Source organism: Pseudorasbora parva, chromosome 19 (genome assembly GCF_024679245.1).
Source record: "Pseudorasbora parva isolate DD20220531a chromosome 19, ASM2467924v1, whole genome shotgun sequence".
NCBI lineage: Eukaryota > Metazoa > Chordata > Actinopteri > Cypriniformes > Gobionidae > Pseudorasbora > Pseudorasbora parva.
The window spans coordinates 13,361,574-13,386,506 of NC_090190.1; the positions used below are offsets into that span (position 1 = coordinate 13,361,574).

The 24,933-nt window shown below is 38.8% G+C and overlaps 1 protein-coding gene across 3 annotated transcripts in view; it reads left to right on the forward strand.

Moving 5' to 3' along the window:
- trit1 (tRNA isopentenyltransferase 1) overlaps positions 1–24,933 on the forward strand; it is a 61,237-nt gene that overhangs the window by 5,156 nt on the left and 31,148 nt on the right. For all 3 annotated transcript variants that reach the window (XM_067426136.1, XM_067426134.1, XM_067426135.1), the window contains exon 2: positions 20,510–20,649. In XM_067426136.1, the coding sequence (XP_067282237.1) occupies positions 20,510–20,649 (140 nt within the window). The remainder of the gene's footprint in view (positions 1–20,509; positions 20,650–24,933) is intronic.

The following is a 24,933-nucleotide window of genomic DNA, read 5'->3' on the forward strand; positions in this document are numbered from 1 at the left end:
GTATTTTATGGGTTGAAAGCGTGTCAGGTCATAGGATTTTAAAGGGTTAGTTCACAGCTAAACTATATGAATTGGGTAGTTTAGTCCAAATTTTCTAAAGTGACTATCGTTTTATATGGTGAACAAATTTTATTTAGGCTTGACTCTACAGGTACGCAATTGGATAGTCCTTCAACCAATCAGACAACAAGAGGTGTGATAAACTGGCAATGACCCATCACTTCTCTATCCGTCATTTTGTGAAACCCGCCAATAGTGCGGCAGGTGGATAAGCCAGTCTGTGATTGGTTCCCGCAAAAGTTTACCAGAAGCAAAATAAATGAATATTCAAGTTTCAGGGCAAAATCAAAATCGCAAATGCAATTCTGTCTGTGTTTTCTACATTGTGGAAATCATGGTGTCCTACTAATTAATTTAAATCATGAAACGTACAGTTTACCATATCAATTTATGAAAAGTTTCATAAAAATGTTTACATGGGGCCTGAAAGACACCCCCCCCCCCCACACACACACACCTCAAATTCCATTTTTATTTTGACCAAATTCTGTTTTCTGGATTCCTTACTAATGGTTTAATAGATTTTTAATAATCAAAAAGCCTGTCTAAAACGATTTTAAGTATTATTTATTTATTTATTTATTTATTTATTTATTTATTTATTTATTTTTATAAATCCTGATGTGTTTTTTCAAAATTCTGGTATTCCAATCAAGGCATAAAGCAGTAATTTAACTTTTAATCATATGAAATGTCAAAGAAAGTGCTGCTTTACTGTTAAAATTAAAACACGGAAGAAAAGTCGTCGTTATTCCTAAAGTGTTTATATTTTAGTATAATGTATTAATTTATTATTACTGTTATAATAATAATGATAAGGATAATAATACTACTACTACTAATAATACTAATAATTATAATAATAATAATAATAATTACTATTATTACATTGAGACATAGCTAAATTTGACTGTAGAAAAAACAGTAATGCATTTGTCTCAAGTTAAGCCAAGCTTTTATTTTGATAGGTTGCCATGAAGACTGAAGGCGTTTTGCATTTCTGATAAATAGTCTTTCTTAAATGAAATGGTAAAATGCTCATGAAATGACTGAATTCATACGAGCAACTCTTGGAGATTCATACATTCATGTCCTTATATAGTGAGATAGCAGAGACTGAAAACACCACAAGCGTCACTTGCGGTTTAATATTCACAGTCACTAGTCTTTATCGTGATTCCATTAAATTGTACTGACCTGATTTTTATTAATTCATCAAAAATGTGACAAAATCATAGTGCCCTAGGTTACCAAGCCTACTCATTTCCACCCCCAATGTAATGCCAAATTTTTTTATTAACCTTTTACCATATATCTTGTAGTATCACAATAATAATAATGTATAGTGAGTTCAGTATTATGAATATGTATCGAATCGTGACATGAGGCTATCGTAAAACCCCATTAATCGCATTAAACCATATTGCGATTTCAGTTTAATTTTGATAAACCATGCAGCCCTGTGTTTGCCGTGGCCTCCTTTGACTTAGCATCCACGCTTAATACTTTAGCAACTGCATGGGTTTCCACTCACAGCACCATAGCAACTATATAGCAACTTTTGCCAAGGCAAATGTCATTTTCCATAGAAAATGTAAAACTAGTTGTCCTTCTCATATGGCCTCCTTGAGGATGTATTGCTCTATTGAGAGTGGCATGGCTGTCACCTGGTGCAGTTAATTGGGTTACGCTAATAAAATTCCTCCCCTTGTGCTGCAGTGCAGTCCCGTCCGCTGCGCACACTGAGCAGCAAGCTGGCTCCTTCAAGACCCCTCGCTGGTGTTAAGCTCCACGAGAGACACAAAGAGTCAATGAGAGCTTTGGATTCAGCTAGCTGTAGTAAATGTATGCTTTATTTATTTGTAGAGTATGTTGATAAGTATCGCATTTGTCTTTATGCATGTTTGTGCAAGGGCGAGTTGTTTTTTTTTGTTGAGTTTTGAACACTATTGCAGGCTGGCTGCCGGGAAGCCGCTATTGACGTGCTGAATTGGTGTCTACACGCCTATTATGCGCAGTAGCTTTCATTGCACATTCAGTGGCCTTACACAGGGCACTATTTACATTTTGAATGGCACTACTGTACAGAGGGGTAGAATGGGACTAAGCCATGAGAGCGACCGATTGTTCATGTGGTCAGGTTTGGATTAAATATTTGAATAATGGTTTGTTGAAGTCTGGTACCCAAATTCTTGCTGTTGGAGTGACATAAAAGGTCAGGAAGGGCAGGGTTCAATGGATTTCGGGTCGACGAACTGCTCATGGGAACCCCGGCTGAGGTCACTAAGGCTGTAACCGGAGAAAAGTAAGAAGGGATTTTGGATGCTTAGGGCATCCTGCTTTTCATGCAAGGTCTTCAAGATCCCAATAGTCTTTTAATAGGCCATTCAAAAGAGTGAAGGACCAGGAGACTTTACCGCAAAGGGTTATTAATGGACTTTGGTGGGTGTTGGGCTCACTGATGTGGAATCAATTGTACTACCCTTTGCTGGTGTCAGCTTTTGATCAGTATAAAAGCAATCCAAAAGGTTTAAGGGTATCATGGTGACATGGATTACACAGAAACAAGACACCCTGGAAAAACCCGTACAAACACTCACGCTGTTGTGTTTGAGCTACTATGACTTGCTAAATGACTGTAGTCCATCTATACTGAACATTAACTAATAACACGGGTAGTCGTTAGGGATCTCTAAAGCAGTGATGTTATTGGACATAATTTGAAGATTATAGGGTAATACTTTCTAATGTCCAGTTTAGACATTATAATACAGTGTAAGCAACTTTTTTCGTTATTACACAAGTACTGGGATACTAAAAGTTTATAGTTTAGATATAAATACTTTCTGTAGCAATCATTTAAAAAAATCTTAATTTAAATTAAATACTTTTTTAATAAACTGCAGCAATTACCATTTGCCTGTTCAAAATCGCAGGAAAATTGTGAACTCTTGTTTGAAAAAAAAAAAAGTGTTATTCTCATTTTATTTTAAGTATACTACTTTATACTATGTTAAATTTGCATTAAATGTTTTTTTAAATGAAGATATGATGTAATCCCTTGTCTTTTTTTTTATTTATAGCATGGCGAACCAAATAAAGGTCACCACAGGCCATGTTTTGGGCATCTCTGTTTTAAATAAATGTAAACAGTAGGGCTGTCAAAATTGCTCAAAAATGACATTAGAATATTCCCTCAAAAAATACATGAATATTCAAACTATTCGAACATCTGGTTACGCATTTTGTCAATGACGTGCAAAGTCAATAACAGGACAAATTAATACTAAGAGACATAACTACTTGTATAGGTAGCCTATTTAAGTTTAAACATATTTGAAAACATATGATTACTTAAACAAAAACAAGTAAATCAACTAGATGAAGCTGTTCTCTGCAGGTACAGTATTGTTCAAAATAATAGCAGTACAATGTGACTAACCAGAATAATCAAGGTTTTTCGTATATTTTTTTTATTGCTACGTGGCAAACAAGTTACCAGTAGGTTCAATAGATTCTCAGAAAACAAATGAGACCCAGCATTCATGATATGCACGCTCTTAAGGCTGTGCAATTGGGCAATTAGTTGAATTAGTTGAAAGGGGTGTGTTCAAAAAAATAGCAGTGTGGCATTCAATCACTGAGGTCATCAATTTTGTGAAGAAACAGGTGTGAATCAGGTGGCCCCTATTTAAGGATGAAGCCAACACTTGTTGAACATGCATTTGAAAGCTGAGGAAAATGGGTCGTTCAAGACATTGTTCAGAAGAACAGCGTACTTTGATTAAAAAGTTGATTAGAGAGGGGAAAACCTATAAAGAGGTGCAAAAAATGATAGGCTGTTCAGCTAAAATGATCTCCAATGCCTTAAAATGGAGAGCAAAACCAGAGAGACGTGGAAGAAAACGGAAGACAACCATCAAAATGGATAGAAGAATAACCAGAATGGCAAAGGCTCAGCCAATGATCACCTCCAGGATGATCAAAGACAGTCTGGAGTTACCTGTAAGTACTGTGACAGTTAGAAGACGTCTGTGTGAAGCTAATCTATTTTCAAGAATCCCCCGCAAAGTCCCTCTGTTAAAAAAAAGGCATGTGCAGAAGAGGTTACAATTTGCCAAAGAACACATCAACTGGCCTAAAGAGAAATGGAGGAACATTTTGTGGACTGATGAGAGTAAAATTGTTCTTTTTGGGTCCAAGGGCCACAGGCAGTTTGTGAGACGACCCCCAAACTCTGAATTCAAGCCACAGTACACAGTGAAGACAGTGAAGCATGGAGGTGCAAGCATCATGATATGGGCATGTTTCTCCTACTATGGTGTTGGGCCTATTTATCGCATACCAGGGATCATGGATCAGTTTGCATATGTTAAAATACTTGAAGAGGTCATGTTGCCCTATGCTGAAGAGGACATGCCCTTGAAACGGTTGTTTCAACAAGACAATGACCCAAAACACACTAGTAAACGGGCAAAGTCTTGGTTCCAAACCAACAAAATTAATGTTATGGAGTGGCCAGCCCAATCTCCAGACCTTAATCCAATTGAGAACTTGTGGGGTGATATCAAAAATGCTGTTTCTGAAGCAAAACCAAGAAATGTGAATGAATTGTGGAATGTTGTTAAAGAATCATGGAGTGGAATAACAGCTGAGAGGTGCCACAAGTTGGTTGACTCCATGCCACACAGATGTCAAGCAGTTTTAAAAAACTGTGGTCATACAACTAAATATTAGTTTAGTGATTCACAGGATTGCTAAATCCCAGGAAAAAAAAATGTTTGTACAAAATAGTTTTGAGTTTGTACAGTCAAAGGTAGACACTGCTATTTTTTTGAACACACCCCTTTCAACTAATTGCCCAATTGCACAGCCTTAAGAGCGTGCATATCATGAATGCTGGGTCTCATTTTTTTTCTGAGAATCTACTGAACCTACTGGTAACTTGTTTGCCACGTAGCAATAAAAAATATACTAAAAACCTTGATTATTCTGGTTAGTCACATTGTACTGCTATTATTTTGAACAATACTGTACATGAGTGATGAACGCTGCTGACGGTCTGGAGCTCGCATCATAATGGCCAAGACCGCAGACCTCACTCACCCTCACGCTCTCTGCGGATAACGGTTTAAAGGAACAAACTTTGAGAGCTGATCAAGAGTTTTCTGCAAGCAATTTAAAGTCGCCTCTTGTCCCATATATAGCAGGCTTCATTCAGTGATTGAAACAAATATTAATATTAATTTAAGTTTTACAGCATAGTGAACGCTCCGAAACGGTGAATAATCAAACCAGTGGAATCAGTGCATTTATCCTTTATTCATACAATATCTCTTCAGTCAGTACTGTAGCCTACACTTTAGTAATGTTTCTGTTTAACGTTAAATAAAATGAGGCATAGTAGCTAACTGTATCTTGCATAGCTTGCATTCAACTTTATCTCATGGCTCAACAATTTTACCTCCTACCGACCAAAATCCAAAGTACTTCCAGACATGGCTTTTTAGATCTTGGAGGGATAAAATCTCTTTCTCTGCTGCGGTTGAGTTGGGCTCTGCACTTTATGCCATCTCTCGACAGTGCGACTCCTCACCCTGAGGAGCAAAAGCAGGCAGCCACGCTTCTACTACCGCGGGTGTTTTTTTAATTTTTTTTAATTTGAATATTCATTTTCACCTTCGAAATTCGTTTTTTTAAACTATTCGAATATATATTTGAATTTAGAATATTCGTTGACCGTATACAGTCTTTAAACATCTGCTTAAATGTCAGGGAGCCACTGAGAAATACAGAGAGATGTGATCATTCAGAGAGACGTTTCACTCGGTGGCTGTTTTCTCAAAAACTTCTGCTTGTAGTTGGACTTCATTTCTTAGCATAATGCCATTTAAAAACTCGGTCTTTGACCCCAGTGTAAGTGTTCCGTATGTGTGAGTAAACAACCTTGTAACACTTGATGTTGATTTCCACTGGAAGTGTTTTTGAACCTCATGCTGACTTTTAATTGATGTTTAATTAGTAAAACCATCTTTCTCTTCTGCAACCTTTTCAGTGTCAGTCTAGATCCCAGCAAACACTTGCTGTGACTTGTGTAGTCAAAGCAGCTTGACTCTGAAGCATTTACTTTCACTTGATCTCTATTCTCCTGCGATTACTAGTTTCAAGAGACTCATCTGTACTTTAAGAGTCTTGAATGTCCATTCACATACTCAATAACCGTTACCTGAACTTTATTTAACCTTATGACATGATGTGAAGACGCTTTCAAAGACAGATTTGGACACAAAGGATTTGCTGCCTCTCTTCCTTTGACATTCCCCATGTGAAAAACGTCAGGCCTTGAAGTATCTGTGCTCTCCTGTTTCACGGGATAACCATAATTCAAAGAGAATCATTTATCAACCTGATTTGAATACTCCACTGGACGCAGGCCTTTAAAGCATTTGTCTGATTTCTGCTCATTTTCTCAGAGCTCTTTGATAAAGTGTTGCACCTGTTTGAGCGCTCGCACTAACATCACCCTGTGCAGTGGATTAATGAATCAGACCTCAAAGCAGACAGAACCTGCTGTCTGAAAACTGCATGGGGACAGAGTTTGGAAAACCACGGGGCCTTGCCATGTAAATGTACCCAACATTTATTGCGCTCAATCTGCTTTACAAATGAATGCATTCCCAGTGGTTTAGTCATGTACAGTCGACACCATGTGCCTGATATTAGATTTAATATTTAACATAAATATTACATTTGCTTTTAATGCAATATTTCACCCAGGCATTATAATCCTCATTTAAATATAGTATTTTTTTGTTTAAATAATTTTGTCTTTTTGCCACTTTTTTATTAGTTAAAAAAACTATTTAGCTAAATTTTATTTCAGTTTTGTTAGTGTAATTTATCTTATTTTCATCTAATATTTATTTAATTAATCTTTGTAATCTTTAGAATATCTAAGATGAATATCTCTCTTTCACACTTTACATCATATTGTGTTGTCTAAAAATCATGAAACATTTTTGAACGCTTAACATTTGAACACTATGAAATAGTTAAATCCCATACTGAATGCCGCTAAAATGGATCATGCACATGCGAATGCTTGCCTTTAGGGGTGTAAGAAAATATAGATACATGTGAGTATCGCGATATTTTGTTTTGCGATACTGTATCGATTCTTGAAAAACACTGTATATATATATTTATATATTTATTTACATCCAAGATTCGTGGCTTTGTATTCGAATTAAACCACAGACTGTATACAACCCAACCGCTAGATGGCAGTGTTATCTCAGAACGTAATTGATGCAGAGCCAAAGAAGCGCAAGGTGAATGTGTGTGTGTGCATTAGTAAACCTCACAAGACGATATAATTATTCCGCTCCTGCGGTTAACATACCTGAAGTGTGGACTCATTTTGGCTTCAGCTACAAAGAAGCCACTAAGGAAATCGACAAGTCAATATGTTTGCAAAATAGGTTAGGTTAAAATCCAGTACTCGGGTAACATTGATTCGGAGAGCTCACTTAACATCCTGACTAGGGCTGGGATAAACGATTATTTTTTAAACGATTAATCTAGCGATTATTTTTTCGATGCATCGATTAATCTAACGATTCATTTTTCCTGTCCGATTGGGTTACGATTCGATTCGATTATCGATTATCTCCCCATTAATTGCCTAATAGCAATTTATGCATGTTGATTTAATTATCTGAATGAAAAAACGAATTCCTTAACATTGCAATATATGTTTATTGCTCTTAAAATTCCATAGTAAGACTATACAAGAGCAATGCATTCAATAAAACCTTGAAAACATAAAGTAGGCTACACACACACACACACACACACACACACACACACACACACACACACACACACACACACACACACACACAAATAAATAAGTATTAACCTACAACAAAGAAACATATTATACGATTTTTCTATGTATGCAACTCAGCCTACAGGCTATGCCCATCGATTAAATATCAACAAGTTGGTTAATCAAATCCGGGGACACACTGCAAGCGTGAGCGTCTCGGCTGCGTGGCGTGTCCGTTTTTGTTTCGGCTCCCATGTTAACAGGTTCTGCACACTGACTGTGACGCGCGGAAAACGCGTGCATGCTAGAAATAGAAGAGCGCCTATTTTTCACGCGTGTTGGGAGCGTCTCCAGGCAAAATAGAATAGGAAACGATGTTTATATATCATTTTGACACGAATACATATTATTAAATTACATTTTCATGTTTGAAAGTCTGTAGGTTTACATAAATGCAGATATAGGCCTAATTGTAATAATAAAAAACGTCAATTATCGATTTTGAAATGTTGCAACTGTCAATACAGAACGAAATATTCTGTAGCCTATTTTGCCGTCAATACCATAGATATGTGGCTACTCCCGACGTTGTCTTTGCTGTATCAGTAGGCTATTTATGTTTAACATTAGGAATAGGGCTTCCCTCCGCATCAATAGCAGCAGCAGCGCCGCGTCAGACACGCTTCTAGTGTGCAAAGGCAGAGAAAACGCCACGCAGCCCCGTGGCTGACCCCCAACAGCAACGCCACGCGCATCCGCGGCATGACCCTGAAAAAAGTTACATGTAGAGTGCATTACGGGCGCCAATATTCCGTTTAAAACCGGAATAGTCCTGGGATGAAACTGCTCACTTAGAGGATGGACACCCTCGGTCACATCAGGGCGATTAGACATTGAACATTTTAAATTTAAAACAGCTTATTATGTAGGTAACGTAGCCAATGTGTCCGATGCTTTCACTTGATGCAAACGTTTGTTTTTGTGATTAAAATACATCAAATATTACCAAAACATCTGTCTTCCTGTGTGCAGAAATTTGTTTATGTAGCCGTGACAACAAAACGCGTGCGCGCATGCCTGTGATGCTCCGCGCGCCAACCCCATAGACTGTGGCCAACCCGCAAGCCTTGCACTTCTGAAAGTCTTAGGAGCCACACGTGTTGCTACCATAGATATACATAATAGATAATATACTTAATTACATAATATACTTTATTATGTATATCTATGGTTGCTACTACTCTCCGGCGCCGCCATCTTTATTTTGAGTCTGACGAATCGACGCGCATATTTTGCGTCGACGTATTTTTTGCGTCATCCGCGTTGCTGAGAAGGGTTTCAATAGAATATAGCACATTTTCCTCTCAGTAAAAAAAATAAACACACTTAGGTTATATGTGTAGTCAATATGCAGTGCAGGACCAATGAGTCAAACATAATGGCCTATTATAAACAGATTTCATCAAATAAAAGTTAGTTCACATAAGTCAGCATGTTATGGTAGGGCTGGGAATCAATTCCAAGGTGTTGGGATGGGAATCAAGAGTCAATTCCAACGTCTCCAGCAGTTTCCAATAACCAGTTTAAAATAAAACAATTCAGTAGTTATTTTGTGTTTTTCGTAAGGACATCACTAGAACATAATTCGAACAACTTATTTTTACGGTATGCCATGCTGAAATGTTTAAATAAAGCCATGTGTGAATGCATATCGCTGATTATTATCCTGCCTTTCATTTACTTAGGCTAATGGTGTTTATTGTCATTCTTTCCTTCTGTGATCCTGCATTGTGGACAAGTTTACTACATTTTGCACCCAAACTCCATAATTTTTGTTTAAATTGTAAAAAGGTCATGTTGTCCACAACAGTAGTTTTTGAGCGTTGCTTAGTTTATGATAACAGATGCTGATGTGAGGGTCTTTTCATTTTGTATTTCCTTTTATTTTCTATAATCCAATTATAATTCTGAAAGAAAATGCACCTAGAGTACAGATTAATGACCGAGAGTCTACTGTTGCAATAGTAAAGAACGCAATTCCCTCGCACATCTGATTGACAAATAAACTGTACACTCTTATTATCGTTTTTGTTAATATTGTGGTTATTTTGCCTCGTAAATTCTGTGCATAAGCACTTGAGTAAACATAGTCATTTAATTTAACTGTGCACATTACCAACATGCATTTTAGACATGTCATGTAGTTTTAACCATGCCATAAAGGGACATCCTTAATGTGCTATCCTTTTTATTTATTAAATCGCATTTACTGTTGGTCTAATATGGGCCATTTCAGGAGCATCCATAATTAAAATTTAAAATTAATCCGAGCTTTTGAAATGTATCTTCATTTTACAAGTAAAGTTTCAGAGAAGGATACTTTCTATATCCTTGTATCCTGCAGTCACTCTGGGACTAGGTTCCTTCATTAATTTTGTTAAAAAAACAAGAATCAAAAACAAGTGCAGAATCGATTCTTGGAATCAACTACTATCCATACTAAATAGTATTCGAACATAGAATTAGTATTTCCCAAATTGTAGTATGCTGAAAAGAGTTCTAAAGACAAAAAGTGTTAAAAAAACTACAAACATGATGAATGTGCGAGTCAGACGGTTAAGTAGAGAGGTTTAGATAACGGTTTGAGTGATCAATTATCAGTATTTAACCTGACAAAAATATATTTATATTTTCAGTGCTATCCACTTTTGTAATGACACGTTTGGCCATTAAAGGGTTAGTTCACCCAGAAATGAAAATTATTTCATTAATTACTCACCCTCATGTCGTTGGACACCCGTAACACCTTCGTTCGTCTTCAGAACACAAATGAAGATATTTTTGTTGAAAGCTGATGGCTGAGAAAGACTTCAGAAAGGCCTCCATTGTTATTCAGTACATTCCCACTCACAAGATCCATAAAGGCACTAAACACATCGATACAAAGTCCATCTCACTACAGTGGCTGTACAATAATTTTACAATGCGACGAAAATATTGTGTGCACATAAATCAAAATAACGACTTTTTCCACAAAGTTATTGACGTGAACTCGGCGCATGCGCGAGAATATGACGCAGCTCCGCCGTTCGCCATACATGACCCGGAAGAGCACCGCTATCGTGTGAGTTTACGTCCTACACGGAAGGCAATAACTTGGTGGACATTTTGCTTTTTTTTTTGCGCACAAAAACATTTCTCGTCGCTTCGGAAAATAATTGTACAGCCACTGTAGTGAGATGGACTTTGTATCGATGTGTTTAGTGCCTTTATGGGTCTTGTGAGTGGGAATGTACTGAATGCCAATGGAGGCCTATCTGAAGCCTTTCTCAGCCCTCAGCTTTCAACAAAAATATCCTCATTTGTGTTCCGAAGATGAACGAAGGACTTACAGGTGTCACACAACATGAGGGTGAGTAATTACTGAAATAATTATCATTTTTGGGTGAACTAACCCTTTAACTTTAAAATGCATATTTAAACTGCTAACACATGACATAAGGAGAGTCTCTGCATTCAAGACCCAGAAATGGCAGATCAACGAGCGTCTTCATTTCTCTCCGATATGGTAGGAGATTAAACTGAATGTGGAAGATTTTAACTGTGACTAATCTGACGATGATTGACAGGGCGGTGTTGGGATGCACGTAACTAAGCGACAGAGTCCGTTAAAGATGACAGAGTAGTATGTCCCGAAGCTTGCAAACTTTTCTGCTACACACTCAAAAGTATGTACTTTTTATTCACAAAAAGAATACATACTTTTAGGACATAGTATCAGTAGGCGAATTGGGACGCAGCATATCGATTCCGGAACCAGGAATTGGAATCTACGTTAAGGTATTGTTGTTCGGTACCATGACAACTTGTATGAAAGCACTTCTCGTGTATAAAAATCCCTAATCGCAGAAGATGTATATTGCACACCCCTAATGTAATGATTTAAAGCCAAAAACAACTGCATTCAAGTTTGAAAAAAGTCCTACGAATTTTATGACAATTATCATTTCTGTCAAATGATTTATAACTTAAGGATGCAGATGAAAAGAGAAGGATTAATGTGACCTTTTTATGCATTTGAAGAGTCGCGTCAGTTTGTCTGCGTTTATTCGGGCGCTAAATGCTTTGGGAAGGAACCATTTCCCCCTTTTGCCAAACACACCAGCAGCTAAATTCAATTTGAGCTGAATGAATGAAATCCAATTGTGTCAGTCTTTCTGGCCGCTTAGGACTGGCGGCACAACACATGCCCGCTGTGATGTCTGCATTCATCCTGGCGTCTGAGAAACCTCGGCAGTGCTCGAGATCTGCCTGATATCCAGTTAAACTCTCGCTCTAGTCTCTCTCAGCCTACTGAAGCGAGAAATAAGTGATATGTCTCTCATTTATTCTCCGTTGCTCATCTCCTCTGGCTCCCTGTTCTTTCCTCCTGTAAAAGCCTAAAACAGGGTGCGGAAATGGGTTAGTTGTGGGTGTGGTGCGATTGTGAAAGCCTCCACAAATAATGACTGCGTGATGGCGCTAAAGCAAGGGGAAAGAGCGACATTGTGAATGATTTATTAGCCTAGCTTCACTGAGCCATTCCTGGAGGAGAGGAGGAACGGATGGAAAGATGCTAGAGAGTGGGGCATCCTGAATGACGGTTAGGGCATTCAAGCTCTGTTGCGGTATGGTGTTGGAGAAACTCATTTTGTAAGTTTTCACCCCTGATACAGAAGCACCATTCTTTTTTTTTTTAAATCCTCATTGCCATAAGTATGTAATGCATTTGTACAAAATAAAAGAATCTTGTTGAGGAGTGGTGTGCTATTACTTTCCTAAGCAATCAAATGAACTATTTTCACTTCGTAGGGCTGCGCGATATTCAATTCACATTTATTTGTATAGTGCTTTTCACAATGCATATCGTTTCAAAGCAGCTTCACAGAAAATGCATGTGTCTACATTACAGTGTAAAAAGATTTATTATCAGAGGAGACTGTGTCCAAGTTATATGTTTCAGAAATGTTCATATACAAAGCGCACAGTTAGCTAACATTGTATTATTAATCAATGTTAAAATTAAATTAAGGCACAAACAATGGGCTAAGTGAATTAAAAATAAATGTTCTTAATGATTAGGGTATATAGAAAATTGAGCATGAGTGCGTGTGAGGAGCGGATTTTTTTAAAGTTCACTTCCGTGCCATCACGAGAACAGTTTATGCCAACTGCCCATAATATAACTGAATTTTTTTCCAGAACTATAGACTGTAAAAAAATAAAATGTAGTGTCTGTGACGTGACCCATAGGATTCTACAGAGCAGTTTTGAAGCATAAAGTTGAGACGAGCCGGCCGTTGCCATCGTGGATAACAGAAAATGGGCAAAGAGGCGGGACGTGGGCGGAGCTGAGGTGACGCGATGACTAACAGACAGCGGATAAATGGCTATCCACCTGTCAATCAAAGTGGCCATGCCCTATTATGCAGAACTTTAAGGCTTTATATAATGGAAAAGAATGAATTATAAAAAAATTCACCCGCCTTACAGTTTTCATGAAGGGCAAAATTAGCCATATAGACCAAAACCACATTTTGTACCAGGCTGTAAAGTTTTTTTTCTGCTGTAAAGTTGGGAATTTCAATACATGGTTCAATGAGATTCTGCTCCCTATCTGGAGCCTGTCCCTAGCGGACAGTCGAGGAATTGCAGTTTAATTCACTTCCGTATTGGCTTTAACAGAAACTGAGGGAGGTTACTGCTTGAGTGCGACCTGTCCTATGACAACCATTTAATCAAAAACCAATAGGAGTGTAGAACCTGATGACACATTTAGTGAGACAACGATAAACCATCACTTGCCCCAGACACGCTCGCTCAAGCACACGTGTCTTTGTGGTTCAAGAAAAGCCATGATCAACATTAGCGCTACAGATTGTCATTGTTCGCTAGACACCATTTTTATCAGCTCACAGTCACTGAACGCGTCACGGATTGATGTAAAACACCGGACGAGTCTTCTTGCATATTTCTTGACTGCCAGTCTGATATAATCACAACTGAGATCCCACATTGTGACATGGCTTACAGCAGAAATGATTGGACAAACAACAGTCATAAAAGGACTATTACAATTCGGACACTGTGCATCTCTCGAGCTGTGGCCATTTAATGGCTTATCTAGGGTGAATGTAATGTTACATGACATTTTTCCCAAGTTTTATTGACGTCTTTAAGTGGTTGAAGCACTGATTGAGTGATTATGCAAGACGTGATACATTCCGAAAAGTTCTACTGTATCTTTCTGTGGGGCACATCACAATGTTAACATGACAAGTACCCACTCAAAGAGTACACAATTTCGAATACATTTTAGACCTGTGTCAGTCTTGCTTTTGGCTATATGGTCACTCCTCTCCAGTTCTCCTACTCAATGGCCCTTCCCCCTGTATGAATAGTGTGGAGCAGCTGTCTCGTGCGTGGCCTGAGGTGCTGTTTGGTTCAGCCACAGCCGGCTGTAATAGCTCAACACTAAAGCCATTGTCTGGGGACTTGTCTGAGTGTTTGCGGTGTGGGTCACTGGATTCACTACACCCTTTTTTCTCATTCACCCCCTTTTCCTTTGCTTTCTTGCTTTCTGCTTTCTTTACTCCCATATATACACTCTCTCATTCTCACACAAAGAAAAATTGTCCCTATCCCGGCAGTGGTCGGCATACACACAAAATTGTGACCACTGTATTGGCCGTCTCTTGCCTAGTTGTGTGTAATGAGTGCTTGCATTCTCACACTATGTTTCAACTGTTACTACCACATAAATGCTGTTATTTTCTTTTCTTACAATGGGAAAATGTGGATGTGAAATTATGTAGTCCACATTTGTTCCATTCCTGTTTGCACCCCCTCCATGGACCAGTTGTCCTCATTAATAATGAGTTTCAATTAGACACTCTGGCTCTATAACATGTCCAAACACAAACGCACACACACACGGGCAGCTGCATGGGATAAGATGCCTGCCATTCAAGTCATAGTAGGGCATGCGACCCAGTATCAGGACTTCACCTCCATGATGTCCACCTGGCAAATCGATTGCAACAGGATTGTAAATAAGAATCATCAATGATATCAAACATGTCTCCGCAAACTACCTAGTGTGACAGTTTTTTGAAAAATATGCCATAATCAACAAATGATGTGCACATTTAGAGAAAGAGATCGTAAAATAAATACAACACCTGGTTCTGCAGCAGCACAGCTTTCTCCTTCAGTGTGTGGAATTCGTCCTCGGGCTGGTCTTTGTCTTGATGAGGAAGACCCTGGAGTATGTTTATTATGAGAGAGAACTTTTGCCATGAAAACACAGATGAACATTGTGATGCACAGAGGAAGCATCTTCAGTTTATTCCTATGGAAGTTGAGCTTGACACTCACAAGATCGACTTCCATATGAATGAACTGGAAACGCTCTCTCTGCTTCGTGACACTGTGCACGCACCATCCATAATGCTATTGTGCCTGTAAAACGAGGTCAAAACGTCCCTGCTGTTTAAAACGTGTATCGCAATTTCACATCTCGACACTCATGTCACGATTCGATATATATCATGATACGATGTGTATCACAATATTTTAAGCCAACATGAAGAGTTTTTTTTTATTTAACTTTTTTAGTATTATTAAAATATTATTATTTGTGTATTATTAATTTTATTAATATTAGGACCCACAAATATTCGCGCAAACGCTGGTCACATGTTGATCCTCGTCCTGGCTTTAATCCGATCACTTTTTCGTTTCCTCTTATTGCTTTCCTCCAACAAAACCTTTTCTTTCTTATTTGTCTGTGCTGCTTCAGACATGACTATATTATCCGACGAACAAAGTTGGGCTTGCACGTCCGAATTTAAGGAAGTGTGGGTGTTGGTGGAAGTGACGTATATGCCGTAGTGCAGTCGAATTTTGTAGTTCTTTTTGTTCTCGGGTTACTATCCGAAACCCGAAGTTTAAAAGTACGATTAAAAACGATACAGACCCCATCAGGCTATGGCAGACGTGTCATTCAACCTATTGTAAGTTGATGTATCATCACAAGAGTCTTGAAAATATATTATGAAGGTTGAAAAGTTACCTAGTGCTGCTTTAAGTTTGAGAGGAATAATGGGCTTTAAATTGAGGGACAGAAATCTGTCAGGTTTCACGAAAAACGACAAAGTACATTTGTAAATTTGTGTTGGGTGAATTATACATCATGAATTGGCTTACTACAGCAAGTTGAGCCTCGGATAAAACAATTCTATATCACGAATCATATAGTTTCCATCAATGATACATATAGTCACATTTTTATATTGCAATATATTTTTTCGTTACACCACTAATCTCTACCAACTTGAATGTCACTTTTTTTTAAATAAATTTTCAACCAGCTCCAGAGTGAATCCCTACTTAGCACAGATAATACAAAACATCTCTCATCTCCGTTTGTAGAAACTCATTCCGTCAAATACATTTAGCATATAACGGTCTTTAATATGTTGAACAGACCATTTAAAATATCTGTCCGCAAGTTTTCTGTGGACAAAATCTGTACAATAATTGACAAAAAGGTACACAACAGCACAACACATTGAACAGACTGCAAACAAAAATAAGGCTGAGGGGAATAAAATAGTTTTTGTACTGTTGTGTGAAACGTCTTTCCTAAACTTTTATAATGGACAACCTCACCCATCATCCTTTTTCATGTTTTTTGCTAGAAACTTGTGAACCCTTAGCAACAATTTGCTGTGAAGCAAGTTAATGCTAGCAAGTTTATTTAATGTTTGCCAGAAATACATTTTTCATTAAAAAATAAGCTGTCTATTTTAACTACAAAATAAAATCTCACTGGGCTCACTGGTCATTAGAATGTTGGAGCACAGGGTGGGCTCTATCTGTGAGAGGCTGGTACAGAGCCTAACGAAAGGGTGTGACAATCGGGCGCAGGGATCAAAACCTGCTAATGCCGGTAGCACTTAAGAAACGCGGCCACCAAATGAGAGCCACATGACTAGGCTCTGCATTCACAGTGCCTGCTATCCTCCTTTGCCACACACATACACTTCCCCATGTCATTTTAATCTTATCCTGGAGGGCAGCTCATGCATGCATGGGGCCCTATACAACCTTTTGGAATAAAGGACGGAAATATACACAGATTTTTTTCTATGGTAGCTGCAAGATTGCTTTTTTTTGGATTTGGTTATGAGACATTTTAGTGGTCAATTTCAATGTTTTTTTTTTGTTCTAAAAAAACATGTGTTGCATATAAAAATAAAAATAAAATTGAGAGAGAAACTTGCTGTCAATTTGTAATAAACAATTTGCTTCAAAGCAGGGTTGTGCTTTGTGTTGTTACTTGGGTAATGTTTGTAGCACAGTTCAACACAATCGGGTGTAGAACTTGTGCCACCACCCATTTGTAACAGGGTGTCCGCAGGGTCTTAAAAAGTATTTAAAGTTGATAAATCTATTTTGGGAACATTAAGACCCTTAAAAGGTATTAAAAAGTCTTAATCACGATTTTATGAGGTATTCAATTTTGTTCAAGTTTTGTCAAAAGAGTTTTTACTCCAAAAAGTATTCATGAATATATTTATTTTCATCCCCATAAGTATTAAAAAACAACGGGTGCTCAGTCTGAGATCGGCTCGGGTGCACAGCCACATGCTGTCTATGGGTGACATCACGTGTTTTTGCAAAATGCGCGGTTAAGTGATGTCGCCCTCCATGCGTCGCAAAACAGATATGCAATATAATCGATACAAAATTGGCCTTCGATAGAGATTTTAATTTTACATTCTACTTCAACTGTTTATTAAGTTTAAGGTTTGTTGCTGATTAGATCTTGAAGTGCGATGAGGTCTTAAAATTAGGGCTGCACGTTTTCAAGTTTTTCATTAACCGTTAACCGAGGCCCTTAGCGGTTAATACTCGGTTAACCATAGTGTGCGTCAGGGTTATTTTTAGTTTATTAATTTGACGACCACCATCTCCGTAGTGAACGTGCCTATAGAGAGAAATGCACATCATGGATTACATAAACAGAGAGTAGCCTATTTCTTTTCGTTTTAAATTGTTAAAAGACATTTCAAGCTTTCTTAAGATATACTTCATGTCTGTGAGGCGTACGCTGAGTTTCGTTAAATTAGGATGAGATGCGATCCAGTTCACGAGCAATGCAAGTGGCCGCGAGGGCGCCTGCATGATTAGGGCATGCAGTAAAATATGCAGCCGAGATGGATTCACACAGCGTTTGACTCGCGCGGCCGAGCCTCTCCCGGCAGAGAGTTCAAGCATCTGTAGACTCGTCGCTTCAGCTCTGGCCATCTTGCTTTCAGTCCGCGATTAGCTTTTTTGTTTTCTTCATTACAGTTAAAGTAACCTCTGCTTTTGTCTAGTCATTCACAAGTTTCTCACTTCAAACTTTCTTTCTTCTGATCCGTTATGCACAGCGCGCGCGGCTCCCACTCTGCTTCTGCCCTAATGCGACTTATAGTCCAGTGCGACTTATGTTATTTTCCTCTTCATGACGCATTTTTTGACTGATGCGACCTATACACCGGAGCGACTAATAGCCTGAAAAATTCGGTAAGCACTGCATTGCAATACTTGCATTTTGCCCCGTCACTCTTTTTTAAAGTGCTCCCACGCTGTCTTTGCCCGCTTAGAGAGCGGGTCATGACTTCTTCTTGTGGATATTACAAATGTCTGGGAGCGCTCTGGCGGTCTCTAGGGGTGCAAAAATATATTACAACTAAATTCAAAGCACGTCATTGACGCCACTTAACCGAGCAAAATGTTTCACTCGGTTAGGCAATTTTTAACGGTTAATCGGTCAATCGGTTAACCATGGACACCCCTACTTAAAATATTTTGAGAAGGTCTTCAAAAAGTCTTAAAAAGGTATTGAAATTAACTTCAGGATTCCTGCATTTACCCTGTGTTAGTCTGTGTCAGCTGACCTGATATGCCCTCGCTAGTGAGCTGCTTTCATAAATTGATCCCTCATAATTTGACAGTTATTTGAGTACATGGAGATATGGATCCACAGTCTCAAATCTTCTTTGTTACTGCTGTAGTGTTTCTAGTGGTCCTAAAATACTGCTTTCGTAGTAACTCCCAAAGTTTACTTAGTTTAGTTTACAAAGTTTAGTAACTCGGAACAGAGCACGACTGTCCATCCATGCTGTTTATGGAACAAGGCACGTTACTGACCCCAGGAATTACACATCAACATGCATTTAGCAACCTGTCTTGACTTAATGAATTTACCACATTGTTTTTGGCAACAGAGCTAAAGTGACCAGTGTTGTGTTCTGCACTCAAAATCCACATGCAAGTTTGTGCCTTTTGGTAAACTCCCTGCTTTGTTAGTATATCGTAACAAGCTTTGTGACCCAACTCAGCATTTTGTTTTTATTTCAAGATAGAACAGCAGCTGTTATTGATTCCAAGTTTTCTTAGAGTTAGAGGCCTGTAAAGTCGAAGTATTGCGTTCAAGAGGGCTGGCTCTGAAAAGCAGGCGTTTTTACTTGCGCAGTAAAAAACAGAATGGAAGTACCAAGCCAAGTTCTGCGGCGATTGTTAAGGCCTTCAGCGAGTTTTAATCACAGTCCTTTATTAGTGTTTACTATTCCTCCTTTGGAGAGAATGTGCTGAATTCCTGTCTCTCCTCGTGCTGTTGTCCTCCTTCACCTCACCAAGATTTCGCTGGCAGGGATGTCCTGTGGAGAACACAGGGGAAACAAACTCAATAATTCAGTAGCATTTCTTTCTAACTTGCCGAAATAGGCACGCAAGGGCAGAGGAGTTACGGTAATCTGGACTGAATTTAGCCACGGTTGTGCACACATGCCTCGGTGTTAAAATCTTGCTGACGCTCCTGACAGGTTTCTTGAATGACCACACAGCAACACTTTATGGTGACCGCTTATGGACTGATGGCACATAACTAGGGTTGGGAATTGAGAACTGGCTCTTATTCATTCAGATACTGGAACCAAATGTTTTCAATGTTTTGTCAAGGACAATAAATAGACAAAAACCTCTCGATGGATTTGCACGCAAACAAAGCCATCCCAAGCATGAGGCGGGCCCAGTGCGGGGTAGCGAATGTAGAGCCCCCCTTCACGTCCATTCGCGATTGCGTTTTGCGGGGGTCTGTTCGCCATGGGGGACCTGTTGCAGTGCCCTAAGGACGCCCTGCGCACAAAAGTCTTGCTGCTTCTGCATGATGGTTAAATAAACAACATCCTCAAAAATACTAAATTATTAAGGCACTGGGTTGAGAACCAAAATTGTTAAATCAATCCCATCACATCTGCAGTCCTTTTTGTCATAAAGAATCATGATTAGATATTTAGGACAGAGTAAGGAAGTGCCCTTGACCTGTTTTACCGGTCACCCTGGACCCATTTTTAAAAAAGGGCCTCTTTAAGGATTAGTGTAATGATCATGTCATGATAAACCAAGCGAAAACAGTAACTTGGTCTATGAAGCGTGCAACATTTGCTACTCTTCTTTAAGATTTCTATCTTATATGACCTGAATTAACCTTGCTTCTTCATTGATCTGGTTGGTTTCTCACTGCAGGTTTACAAAGGGCTGGACATCATAACCAATAAGGTCACCGCGGAGGAGCAAGCCCAGTGTCGCCATCATATGATCAGCTTTGTGGATCCATTGGTTAGTGGATACACAGTGGTGGACTTCAGGAACAAGGCTCTGTCTCTCATATCCTTTCTGATATGCCCAAACTATCATAATGAAATTCCAGACTCCTCCAGATTGAATGAAATAAAGGCCTTGTTAAATGCTCATGTGACTCTTATGAACTGAATGAGTCATTCACTAGACAAAACGCTCCCCTAACTTGTTTGTGAAGGCCTGTTCACACCAAGAATGATAACTAAGGCCCTGTCCACACGGAGACGCGTTAAGCTGTATACGTATACTTTTTGTACCGTATCAGCGTTTCGTCCACACAGATCCGGCGTTTTAGAAGCATGAATCCGATAGTTTTTGAAACCGGGTCCCAAAGTGGATAAATCTGAAAACGTCAAATCTTCCGTTTTCGTGTGTACAGCGAATCCGTATATTTTCTGAAACAGTGATGTCATCACACTACGTCCAGCACGGTGAAAGAGTTGAGAGATACAACTACGGGCACTGGGCATGCGCACATCAATATCGCGCCATTTAATTAACATATCTGCATTATTGTAAGGGTATGTTTTGGGTTGGGGTAGGTGTAGGCATTAATAAAACACATCTGTTAAGTAGCAAATGTATTTATTGTTATTTTAATGTGAGATTTTGCCTCACCTCCTACCATTGCTATACCCCTTCTAGCCACAACTCTTCTTCTCCGTTTTTAGTGTATTTCTGTGGCAGAATTACAGCGCCACACACACTCGCATTTGCGAATTTATATCTCATAATTCGGACTTTATAACTCGCAGTTGTGAGGATTCTGGGTCAGAATTCTGGGATAGTCGCAATTACTCTCTTTATTTTTTTATTTTTTTATTTAGTGGCGGAAACAGGCTTCCATACATTATATGGTTAAAATTAAAACGTGGAAGAAAAATGTTGATATATTACTTAATAAAGTTTTGATAATGTATTATTATTACTTTAGTATTATTATTATTATTACACTGAGATGTGTGTAAATTCTACTGTACAACAGATGTAATGTATTTAAGTTAAATCGAACTTTAATTTTGACTGGTTGCCGTCGGTAGTTTTTCTCAAATGAAACGGTAAAATGCTGATAAAGGGACTCCAGGAGTGGCTCGTGAGATAAGATGGAAACACATGACCGTCACACGCATTTCAGTGTGTGTGTGTGTGAGGTAAATAAACTGTAGGTCAGCACCATTCATTCACACAGACACGCAGGATTCGTATTTAAATAGTCTTTTTGCTGTTTTAATATTCATAGACACTAGCCTATAATCACCAGATACGTTCTCAGGTACTGAAATTTGGTACCGATTTATTTAAACTCCCACTGAACTGGAAATAGTGAATGAGTTTTCTTCAGTGCTGTGACGTATTTAAAGTGAAAAGGAATATTGAACAGGGGGCAGAGTTTTTACCTCAGCGCTCCTCCTCTCCATCTCGCGTTCATAGCAGATGAATGCATTTTAAACCGCAAGCCGTCAAACTGGCATCATCTGAGAAGGAACGCCATTTCCAGACCAGAAGTAACTTTTCAGATTTTGTTCTGTGTTTTAAAGGGATAGTTCACTTTGAAATTAAATTTTGATATGTTTTAGCTTACCTCATGGGCATCCGAGATGTAGGAGTATTTGTTTCCCCAGTAGTTTCAATTTTGATTATTTTAGGTCAAAGCGTTCTTGTCTGTGCCACACATAATGCAGGTCTATGGTCACCACCTCAAAGAGCATACACAGAGAAGTCCAAATTAAACAATCCCCCATCGTAAGTACACACTGATGGCCTAAGACACGAAACGAGCGGTTTGTGTGAGAAAACGAACAGTATTTATATCGTTTTTACCTCTTGTACACCACTACATTCGACTGATCCGAGGGCGCACGTGCGTGTTTCCTGTTGTGACATTCGCGCGTTCTGGCTTTAGTCTGCGCAAGCGCGGAAAGCGCCGGAAGTGGTATCACATTCTTGATCAGTGTATTCTGGTTCAAATAAATATGGTTGTGGAAAAAAATTCAACGTTGTCTGTTAATATATCGAAATCTTCTTCTATTGCGATGTCCTGTACGTGTAAATATGTTTAGATCTTCAGTGAAAGGTAACGCTTCCCAAATTTAAAAAATGAGACGGGTACACGCGCGTGAGATCCACTTCCGGCGCTTTCGCAGTCTAAAACAAGAACGCGCGAATGTCACAAAAGGAAACACGCACGCCCGCCTTCGGATCAGTCGGATGTAGTGGTGTACAAGAGGTAAAACGATATAAATACTGTTCATTTTCTCACACAAACCGCTCGTTTCGTGTCTTAGGCCATCAGTGTGTACTTACGATGGGGGATTGTTTAATTTGGACTTCTCTGTGTATGCTCTTTGAGGTGGTGACCATAGACCTGCATTATGTGAGGCACAGACAAGAACGCTTTGACCTAAAATGATCAAAATTGAAACTACTGGGGAAACAAATACTCCTACACCTCGGATGCCCATGAGGCAAGCTAAAACATATCAAAATTTAATTTCAAAGTGAACTATCCCTTTAATACACAGAAAAAAATAGTTTGCCGTAGTAATCTTTAAGCAAAACTACTGGGGAAACAAATACTCCTACATCTTGGATGCCCATGAGGTAAGCTAAAACATATCAATTTTATTTCAAAGTTAACTATCCCTTTTACTTGCACGGATGAATTGTTCACCCTAAGACCTGTAATATGTGCTAACAAAGTAATTAAGATCGGTTTTGATTTCATGAGGACTTTAACGTGAATGGTCGGTGCCCTCAAGTACAGAGTTTGGTACCCAACCCTAATCATTATAGTATAGCATTCTATACGTGTGAACGGGTCTTTTGCGATTTGAATCATACAGTGAAGCATACAGAGCAGTTACTGAGTTTACAATCAACTCCCTTACTGAACGCTGAATAATTTTTCGATTATCCTGTAATTTGAGGAGCCAATTTCTTCATGGTAAACGGGTGACTAGTTGGCTATTTGGTCCTATACATCCACCCTATAATGAATGGTTGCAGAGATTCATTTGGTTGACAAGTTTAGTTGACAGGCCCTTCTAAAAATAAATGCTTTTTATTTAGTCTGCAGATTAAATTAATGGGCCATTACTCAGTCTTTTAAGATATCATCTGCAAACTTCTTAATGATCATTCTGAGTAATTGTTCTTTTAAAATGTCATCGCCTCCCTGACATCAGTGACACGGCTTTTGTGAGACTGCTCCTTGTTTAAATGCAAATCTCCATCTTTTAATTTCTCATCTTTTGTGGAATGTGGCATTTCCCAGCGTGCCACACGAACGGCTCTGGCATTTTATGAGTGGGCGCTGGGTTGTACTCCCTCGGCATGGTCTTTCAGTAAATGCAAGTGCATAACTGGAAACGCGTGTGCGAGAGACGCGTCGCTGTCCTCGTTTTCCCCGCCCGCCTGCTGCAGATGTTTGCTGAGAGATGAGGAGGATATTAATAGCTGAGGGAGATGCTGTGAGGAGGTGGGGCGGCTCGGCTCTTACAGTGTCTGGAGGAACGCTGTCGCAGACACCTCAGACGCTCACGCGCAAGAAATGAGGAGTGGCAGGTGAAGAGCTTCTCAGTATCGCCTTGCTGAAGAGCAATAACTACTATATAACACGCTGAAATAGGGATGCAGATCTAATCAAAAAGTAATCATGATTAGGATTAATGCTGCACGATATATCAAAATAAAATATGGCATAGTGTGATTGTTAAATCGCTGAGGATGTGATTTAATGAAATATGTGCTATTGTCAGTGAAGCGAAGCATTTACACACCCGATATCATGAGCTGTATGATGCTGAAATCAGCACTGCATTGTTTTTATTAAATCTTTTTCTGCCAACCGGTCAAAATAAAAGCTTGATGGGTTACTGTATGAAATTAATAAATTAAGAAGTAAATATTCGTTTTGTAATTGTACACTAACTGTTATTACCTTATACTAGTGCTGTCAACATTAACGCGTTTTTTTTCCCGTCCAGTTCAACGTGTTAAAAATATTTCATCAATATGCCATCCTTTGGCTAGCGATATGCATATGATCACGCTCTTTTTCATGCACAAGCTTTATAACTATTCAAGCGTGATGAGACAAAAGAGTGCGCTGTCTGTGAATGTCCTGACACGCACACCACGCACAGATAGACACGCTGGTAGTACACGTGTCAAATCTGTTATAATAAATTATAAATGAATTTATAATGCATGCAGTGTAATTTCTGTGTATTTCATACATGTTAGACAGAAGGTTCGTTTTTATCAAACAAACGCAATTATTTATTTCTCATCCACCCGTGATTGATTGG